General features: G+C 51.9%; 1 protein-coding gene across 1 annotated transcript in view; it reads left to right on the forward strand.

Annotated features, from left to right (window-relative positions):
- PPP1R12B (protein phosphatase 1 regulatory subunit 12B) overlaps positions 1–9,736 on the forward strand; it is a 155,549-nt gene that overhangs the window by 20,045 nt on the left and 125,768 nt on the right. The window contains exons 4-8 of the mRNA XM_007456154.1: positions 593–752; positions 1,919–2,063; positions 3,079–3,153; positions 4,883–4,962; positions 5,631–5,770. Coding sequence (XP_007456216.1) covers positions 593–752; positions 1,919–2,063; positions 3,079–3,153; positions 4,883–4,962; positions 5,631–5,770 — 600 coding nt within the window. The remainder of the gene's footprint in view (positions 1–592; positions 753–1,918; positions 2,064–3,078; positions 3,154–4,882; positions 4,963–5,630; positions 5,771–9,736) is intronic.

Genomic DNA, 9,736 nt, shown 5'->3' on the forward strand with positions numbered 1-9,736 from the left:
CCCTACACAGGGAAATGAACTTCAGAGGTAGTTAATTTTTAAAGTATATTATACCTGAAACTAAGATTTTTGACACCAATCCTAAGGTGTAGTGAGTGGCAAAGTGGAGAAGACGGGGGCCTAGGATATCAGCGTTCTGGCAACAGCTCTGATGTGTTCTGTGGCCTTGAGTGAGGCACGTGACCTTTGTATGTGTATTTCCTCATCTGGTAAGTGGGGATAGCAGTATCTATTATATTTACCTCAAAGGATTGTGGGGAAGCTAAAATGGTATAACATGTAAAAGGACTTTGAAATGTGTACTTTGTACAAATACTATAATATAAAATAATATCCCCTTTGGTTTTTATGTTCTTAAAATTGAAAACACCGTTAAGTATGGTCCCTCTGCCATCAAGTACTATTTAACCTGGTGATTTCACCCTGATAAAACTACTGATAAGTCTGTAAATGTCATGGCTCTTCTAAATGCAGATAGATCTGAAGACGACCCCACTTGATGACTCAACTGCCATTAGTGGTTGTACTTAGGATGTGTTTTGAATCTAAGGGACCTTTGGTGATGCTGGCTGTCTGGATCTGGTTTCTGCAGGGGTCGATCTCGAGCAGTCGAGGAAGGCAGAGGAACAGCAAATGCTGCAGGACGCCCGCCAGTGGCTCAACAGCGGGAAAATACAGGATGTGAGGCAGGCGCGCTCAGGGGCCACTGCCCTCCACGTGGCTGCCGCCAAGGGCTACTCTGAGGTCCTCAGGTAACGTCCACGCACGTGGTCTGGGCTGCACAGACCGGGAGAAGAGGGGTCGGTTTGGACGGGGCGGATTAGGTCTTCAGCTGCGCGGCGTTTCTTTGCTGCTTCCCTGCTGGGCCGCGCAGTCTCTCCTTCTGTGTTTGCTGGGACTCTTCCCTTCCCTCCTCCCACCACACCGCCCTCTAGCTTCTCCTGATGGGTCTGACGTGAGGCAGAGTTGAGCTGGACTGGCCTGAAGGGGACCTTGCGTGGCCGCCTCCGGCTCCACAGTTCATCGTTAGCACCCCTGGCACCTCCCCTTCTGGTGACATGCAGCACAGAGCAGACTGGCCATCCTTTTGGTCCTCTTTGACTCGTTAGATTAATGGCACAGGTCTCGAGCGTGCAGCATCCAGCTGGAGTAGGATGGTCACACGCACACGAGGAGTCTGGACTCTTCTCTGCCTGTCCCCCTTTCCCTTTACATCCTTCCCCGCTTTGTGTGGCTCTGCTCCTGGGCTTGCCCAGTACCTGGGCTGCTGGCGGCACCTCATGTGTCTTGTCGCCAGATGCTCTCACTGCCTCGTGTTCCACCCAGTATGAGCTTCCTAGTCTGTGTGGTGAGTGTCGGTGCACCTTTCTGCCTGGCAGCATGTTCACGTGCTCGTTTCTTGGACGGCGTCTGGAGTCCCACGATGTAGACCGCCGGCATCCACCCGGTGCCGCCAGGGCCTCAAGAGTCACGCTGTCCTCCACGCACACAGCTGGGCCGTGGCCTTAGCGTTAGCAAGCGGCCCCTGCACGTACTCCCGTGGAGTCGGAGGTGCGAGCGTGGTGTCCGGGGAAGACCAGCCAGAGAGCTAGTGAGGGAGTGAGAGAATCAGGTGCCCGACAGCCGCTTCCTGCGCTGGAAAGCTGACAGCACCCCCTGACGGAGCTGAGCTAGGCGCTGGCTGGCCTCAGGTGCCTGCGTGGTGGGACATGGGTGTGCCACGGAGCACCGCGGCCTCTGGCCGAGGGTGGTTGAAGCTTACCCGTGGCGGCTCTCAGGCAGTAGCTGGCGCCGAGCTGGGCCGTAGCGGCCGGGTGGCGGCGCAGGGCAGGGCCTGAAACGCCAGCTGGGTGGCCGCTGGTGTGGCACAGAGCTCTGCCACCGAGCACGTAATGGCTGGTTTGGGGTTTCTCCTCAGACTTTTGACTCAGGCTGGCTATGAGCTCAATGTCCAGGACCGCGACGGCTGGACCCCGCTCCATGCCGCTGCACACTGGGGGGTGAAGGAGGCGTGCTCCATCCTGGCAGAAGCCCTCTGTGACATGGACGTCAGGAGCAAACTGGTTAGTGAGCGTCACCCTCTAACGGGGCTCGGGAACAAAAGGCTTCAAGTCCCTGCTAAGTGACCAGGCTTGCTGTCCAGGCTTGGGCATCCCTGGTAGCTGTAGTTCTGCTTCCCGCCCCGTTATCCACGCAGACACGTTGGCTTTGTAACATAAAGCTCCACTGAGCCGCTCTGCTGCTTCTGTTTATGCTGAAGCCCCTAAAGCAAACACACAGGAAAAAAAAAAGATTTTTCCCCTTAGCAGAAATGAGCAGCTGGGAAGCCCAAGGCCACTGTCTGTGGTGAACTATGAAATACTTTGTTTTTACTTTTAATTCAGAGCTGAGCCCTAGTCACATCCAGTTGTTAAAAAAACGTTGTGATGATGATCCTGCAGTTTGGCTGAAAGTCTTCTTCAGCCGCGCTTGAAGTGACACAGAAGTCCTGCAACTTCTATCCCTACATCTGCTGGTTTTCTAGGAATCCAGAGACATGGCGTTTGACTTGGTAGATGTTCTTATCTACCTCCCATCTCTCCTGACCCAAGGTTCATTCTCGCATTATGGGTTAGGGTCCTTAACTGCGCTGTTTCCTAAGAGACAACCCTTCTCTCACTTAAAGGGAGATGATTCCTGGGACTTAGCCTTCAGTGCACCTGTGCCCTGGACCTCCTTCTGAGCCTTCTAAGAGCCCTTTGTTGAATTTATCACAGCAATTAAGAGCATTTTAGAATAGGTACAAGTAGAGATTTCAGTTGATCATTTGCCAAGAGGCAATAAACATTAGAAATGATGTGGTGGTTTCCTCCATACAGCTTTACAAAATATAAAGCCCTGTATTTTAGGGTTTGCTGTTTCTTATTGTGTTTCCTCTGGGATACACGAAGGTATTACCACGGTGTCGAGTAGACTAGTCAGTGAAGCAGCTGTCTCTGGAGTCAGAGGCATACAGTGGCCATCCACTAGTTCTCTGATAAAGCCCCGTGATCGCTGCGTCTGCTTCCGATGGGTCATGGCGCCCCTTTTCTCTGCCAGGGCCAGACACCGTTTGATGTGGCTGACGAGGGCCTCGTGGAGCACCTGGAGATGCTGCAGAAGAAGCAGAGCGTGGTGAGTCTGGGGGGACAGTCCACGCCACAGGCCACACCAGCTGTAGTTTGTCCGCTGAGAGTGGAGTTGGACGGCCCTGCATTCCAGCAATGGCAGTCGTTCCCTCCAGGAATATCCGCAGAGTCTGTTAGAAGAAAATATCCCAGAAACTGTTGTTGCTAAAGTTCGCTTGTTATCTCCTCATTATCTTAGAGCCTTCAAGCAGCTGAAAGGCAAACACGATGACGACGACGACTCTAGTTACCCTTGAGCTCTAGAAAATGAGCGTGGTGTGTTCAAGTCAGAAGTTTTTGCAAGTAGGGGTAGAGGACACCTCATAACTTTTCCTTATTGACTGAAAGGACTTCTTTGTTGAAAGAAAATTGATTACAGGGAGGGATATATTTCTTAAAAAGCAAACAAACCCACAAAAACGAAAACATTTGGCATTGGACAGTGCTTGGTCAGTGATTCATATTTATTCCGTTCATCAAGTATCCAAAACCCAGTCCTCTTCTCCCTCTTCTTCTAGATCTTTGATGGTCTGGTTGTCTGTGCCCTTCTGCTCCATGCAGCGCAGGAGGACCATGTAAGCATGGTACCCACGTCCAGACTGCAGGGTGGAAAACCCTGCTAATACTCGAGTGAACAGGGAGTGAGTCACACTCTGCCTGAAAGAGGGAGGAGTAGTTAGGTGAGGAGGATGAAGTCAGTCACATTAGGGGCTTGAGAATCTCCTGTTTAAGCAGAGTAGGACAGAAAACAATCACTAGCTTTCCTTGTGTTTTCCTTTGCGTGGGCTGTGGCTCAGGGCACATGAGCTCAAGTTCAGGAGAATGTGAGAGGCTGAGAGCAGTTCTGAATGAAAGACCCGTGTGGTTCAGTGACGGGACAGATCAGCTCTCCTGCCCTCCCCTGTGCTCAGCACCGTCTGGACTGGGAAGTGGAGATGCTTATTTCTTCAGGGCTGGCTGGGAAAGCTGCAGACCCAGAGCGCAGACGCAGCTTGCGGTTCAGTTGTCTCCTCTGATGAGCAGCTGGAATCTATTTCTGAGCAGCAGCAGCCTTCCTAATATATGATGATATTTTGCATGGTTAGGTGTTTGTTGCTTTTTAAATTTTTTATTCTGAAATAATTTTTAAGCTTACAAAGACGTTGTGGAAATAGTAGAGAATTCTCGTGTATCCTTTACCCAGCATGGTTCGGTCTTTGAACATGAGTAATATCCTCACTAAATAACATTTCTCTGCTACTGGGAATGGTGCCTGCCTTTGCCCCCTGCATAACTTTGGGGTCCAGGGATTTAAGTACATTTTGTCTAGAGCGTGTGTCTAAGTACCGGACAGTTTTTTCCAAGGGCTTATTTCCCACTTGGCACCTGCTTCTTCTTTAGAAGCGTTGCCAACTTAATTCACTATACGGATCATGGAGAGTTCTTTCAGCGGTACTTCTGGCGTTTTATCCTTTTACACTTAGGTTTCTTGGGACGACTGGGTTTGGATATTTGATGGGGGAGTTTTCATTGAAGCTCTAACGCCATGGATTTCCTCTTCTCATTGAATGAGGATCTTTCTCTGCCATTATCTTCCAAGGAGACACAGCACACAGCTGATGTGTTTCCCTTCTCCCCAGTTCTCTCCTCCCCTTTGGTGTTGGTCCAGTAACAGGGCCATTTTAGTTTTTCTCGTGGCTGCTGATTTTTTACCAATAGTCAACGTCTTCCCTTTTTGCTGTTTTCTCAATTTCCAGCTTCGAAGTGAAAAAGAGACACGGAATAAGCTCATTGAGTCGGACCTGAACAGCAAGTTGCACGGTAGACTCTTTAAGAAGTAAGATATTTGGGTTTGAGAAGTGTGATGAGCCCTGCTGAGTGTGACACGTTTAGCTTGAGAATTTCTACAGTGAAGAGACCCCGTGTTTGTAGCCAAATGATCTTTAAACACGTGTGGGAATGTTTGAGGGGCAAGGAGGTGAGTGGCATTGACTTGTGGGGCGGGACACTGAGCGTGGGTGGGCGTGTTTTAAATTTGTGAATTAACGGAGACTGTGTGCATTGCTTTTTTCCCAGCTGAAGGGTTCTTAGTCCCAACTGCTTCCCTAACTAGAAGGTCTGAGCTCAGGGGCTGTGTCTGTCCTGTTTACACCATACTGTCGCCTGGCATGGTCCTGGCGTGTGAGAAGCACTCGGTGAACGTTTGTTAAATGAGTTTTAAAAACATTTACCTGCTCGCCCATCAAGAAGGTGCACCGCCCGCCTGTCCCTGTGTGTTAAACGGGCTGGTTCTCCTGTCACACTCTCAAATCCAATACCAACCCTTAGTCAGCAGAAAACCCAGGGCTCAGAAGAATACAGATGTAAAGGAGGATCTGAATATATCTCTGTTCCTGCTTCCACACAGAGCTTCATAGGCTGGTCCTTCTCATACCGCATCCCCAGTGAGTGTAGGAAATGGTGTGTCCTTTCTGAATTGCGCTCAAATTTCCGTCTTTGATTTAGCAAAGAGAAGATGCTCTATGAGGAGGAGACACCGAAGCCCCAAGAAATGGAGGATGAAAACAAAGAATCCAGCAGCTCCAGCTCAGACGAGGATGAAGGTGAAGATGAGGCTTCTGAGTCAGAAACCGAGAAGGAGGCGGGTGATGCCGAGACCCTCTGTCTCCAGAGCACGGGGGGTCACTGCTTGTCACAAGGCAGGTGATGCCAGGGCCCTCAGGTGGAACCGATTCCCTAAACAGAACTTCCAAGTCTTTTTCTGTTTCCTTCCCACTATGTGAAGCTCCTTCAACTCCTGATTGGGGGATTGAAGAAGGAACATAGTCACATTTACCCTTATGACTCGTACTGATGATATACATCATGTGGAGCTTCTTAAGTTTGTTATATGGCGAGACAGGAACCCCAGTGGTGAGAGTTGCGTGCTGGGCATGTCAGAGTGCCAGGCTATACATTGGCCTGGGGTTTTGATACACAGTAAGGCAAACACTTAGGAAAGAGACACATGGGGCTTTGCTGAGTAGAGGTCCCCCTGCTGCAGAGTAGTCCTCGTGGGTAACTGGGAGCTCGTGACAAACTCAGATTTCACCTGCCCGTGTCCCGCAGTCACCGGCATGTTATTTCTCCAGACTGGTGTCCACGAGAAGATGCAGTGTCTTCAGTGAGAGGACCAAGTTAGAGGGAAGAGTCCACATTCAGTTTCTGTCAACAGTAAAGTCTGTGTTTCCCTCTGACTCTGCCCTCGCCGGCTGCCCGTCACGAAGATGCTCAGCTCTTTTCGGTTGCTGGGCCCCAGCTCTTGTGACGTGGGTCTGCCTTCACTGACGTGTTTCTCTCAGTTGCAGGAGAGCACTGCCTTTGTCTGTGTCTCCGTCTCTCAGAGGAAGTTAGAGACCCTTTGCTTGTGTAGAACAGGCAGGCCCAGCTAGGTTTGTAGTGGAGGAGACGACCTTTTGTTCACTGAGTCTTGAATTGCTATTCCTAAGCAGGCACAGCTTGCTCTGGAAATGCCAGTGTAGTATCTGTCAAAACCTGTATGTGTTCATCTTTTTAATATTTGTATTGTTTACTGAGTGCTTACATGTCTTAGGCTTCCAGTATTGTCTGGAATGAGCATCTAGTTCTGTGCCGGATCACTGTGTTAGCTCCCAAGGTGTTGGCGGAGTGGGAGGGCACTGCCTGGGCTACTGAAATTACCCACGATGTGCCCCCAGGCCTCAGGTCTCTTGTTCCCTGCAGCCCAGCTCCACGTTGCTGTTGGGGTGAAACACCCCGCCCCCCTTGATGCTGCTGCACTCCTGCTCAGAAACCTTCCATGACCACCTTCCTGACTCCGCCTGCAGAGTAAGTCCCAAGCCCTGTGGCCCGGCCTTCAAGGCCTCTCATAGTCTAGCTCCAGCTGACCTTTCCAGTGTTGTCTGTAAGTGCACACGTCTGCTCTCCAAGCTGGATCGCTGGAGTTCCCAGACGAGCCTGAGTGTCCCGCCCCTGAACGGTTCTTCGTGCTGTAGAACTCATTCCTGGCCATCAGATGTTTATCGCCATGATTTCCGTCAGAAGCTGTGGGGTCTCTGCCAGACTGGAGAGTCCTTCTCTAGGCTTTTCCTGTGCAGGAGCCTGCAGAGGAGGGACCACTCCCGGTGCTCCCCTGCCGTGTGGCCCCAGCACTGCTCATTCCTCTCGGTTGCAGCACCCTTGGGCTGGGAATTCCAGGCGTGTCACTCCCAGGTCTCAGCACTGCACCTGGCACGTGACGGGCAGCCACATCCACTGAACGTTTTGTTGACTGTACCTCGGGGATGTAGGGGGATAGGAAGGCATGTACGTGAATAAAGCCCATGTCACGTGAGAGAGATAAATGCAGCCAGTGGTGTTCACTAGTCCAAAACACTGCATTGAGTTTGGGGGTTTATTGTGACACTTTAGGGTGGAGATCAAGGAGGCGGAATAGAAAGACACAGAGCTCACCTCCTCCCACGAATACATCAGAAATACATCTACACATGGGACGGTTCTCACAGAACCGAATAACGCTTCACATTTATGCAGTGCTTATTTATTTGGTTGCGCCACGTCTTAGTCGTGGTGGGCGGGCTCCTTAGTTGCAGCACACGGGCTGTGGCACGTGAACTCTTAGTTGCAGCATGCGGGATCTAGTTCCCTGACCGGGGATTGAACCTGGACCCCCTGCATTGGGAGTGCAGCATCTTATCCACTGGGCCACCAGGGTAGTCCCTATATACAGCTTTTGAATTTGCGACACACTTAACACATTTTTATTTAATCCTTACACCCACACTCTGAGGTGATGTATTATTGCCTCCACTTTTTAGAACGGGAAAGTGACACCGCAGGTGAGGTGACCTGGGGCTCACAGCTGTGGGCGGAGTGCCCGAGCCCCCGACTTTGATCTGGGCTCCTCGGAGTAGCAGGGGCAGAAAGCTCACCCTGGGGGCAAGGGCAAGATCTCCCCAGGGGAAGGGTCGTCAGAAAAGAGCTACGTACGGGGTCTGGGAGGTGAGATGGAGTCGGTGGAGGAGGGGTGGCCCCAGGGGATGTGTGTTTCTGTTTCTGCGTCGGGAAGGCCGGGCAGGAGCCAGGAGGAGGCCGAGGCTCCAGCGGGTCAGTCTCAGAAGCTGGCGGCGGCCGTGGGCTTCCCTGTGCACTTCTGTCTGTGGACATTTTACTCCTGACTCAGAGCCCGGCTCAAAGCAGCGTCCTTTGTGAAGCCCTGTCGTCACGGCTACAAGGGTTCCTCCCCTCTTCTGACTCCTGCAGCTGTGGTTGGAACCTTTGTGTTGCTTGGACTACTTAGCGTTCGTGTTACCTCGGTTCTCCTCTTGTCTGCTCTGCTCTCCCCCACAGCGAGCTGTGGGGGCGCTGGGACACAGCGTGTGTCCTGCTGACCTTCGCGCCCTTCCTGGTGCCCAGCGCCGGGCCTTGTGCAGGACAGGTGCTCGGCACAGCCTGGCGGGGCCTTGGGGGGCGGGTGGTGCCTGAACCTCCAGGTGCCGCCTGGCACGCGTGCGCACACTGAGCAGGCCCTTGTTGAGTGCATGTCTCCTCTTTTTAAACCTCCACAGGTACAGCCTCGTAAAATGACAGTTGCCACGTGTGTTACATACAAATGTAGTCGTAAGGAATGTTAATTATATTTTGCGGTAAATGTAAGCAGTTTGACTTGGATTTGTTTTTCCCTTTCTTTTACTTATTTGACGTGTTACTTATCTACTGCTGCATAACAAGCCATCCCAAAACTTAGTGGCAGGTAGCACGACTCTTTGTACGCACCCAGTGTCACAGGTTGGTAGCTTGGAAAGGGCCCTGCCGCGGCGGCTCCTCTGTTGTCCGTGTGGCGGTGCCGGCACACTCACGAGTGTGGTGAGTTGGTGCGCGGCCGAGGGTTGGCCTTCTCCCTTCCTGGTGGCTTTGCCGGGACGTCTGGGGCAAGTGGGCCGTGTGTCTCTTGTCATCAGGCAGGCCAGCAGCCCCTGCTTCACACGGCAGCTGAATTCCAGCCGTCACCAGTGGGGGCGAGCTCCGCGCACACGCACTCTTCGGGCCTCTGCTGTGTCCCGTTTGCCGATGTCCCAGGGGCCACAGGAAGTCACAGGGCCAAGCCCGGAGTCAGTATGAGGGGTACTACACAGGGTGTGGACTTACCAGGAGTCAGCCTGTGACAGTGTCAGTGAGGTCCATTTCCTGGGGGTAGAGATGTTCCGACTGTATTCAAAGACTGCCTTGAGTATTCACAGTAGCCACAAAGATAGTGACGTTAATAATAATAAACTGTTTTCTAGGGACTTAATATTGAGTTATGCAATTTAAAAACATTTTATCTGTAATCTGTATAGCAACTCACAAGACAGGAATTTGAGTCCGTGATTTCTCAGTGAGAAAATAGAAGCTCACGTGTGCTAAGGAACTTGCCCAGCGTCCCACGTCTAGGGTGTGGCTTAAAGCTGTCCCGTAGCTCACGAGTGGGCTACCCTGGGGCTGTATTTCCGGAGTCCAGGGACCAGAGGCCCAGCAGCCGCTGGGTGCAGGCAGACGGGACTTCTGTCAGCGCCCCGTGAGGGACCCCTCCCGCTTATGTCACCACAGTGTCC

Source organism: Lipotes vexillifer, unplaced genomic scaffold (assembly GCF_000442215.2).
Source record: "Lipotes vexillifer unplaced genomic scaffold, Lipotes_vexillifer_v1.1 scaffold1201, whole genome shotgun sequence".
NCBI lineage: Eukaryota > Metazoa > Chordata > Mammalia > Artiodactyla > Lipotidae > Lipotes > Lipotes vexillifer.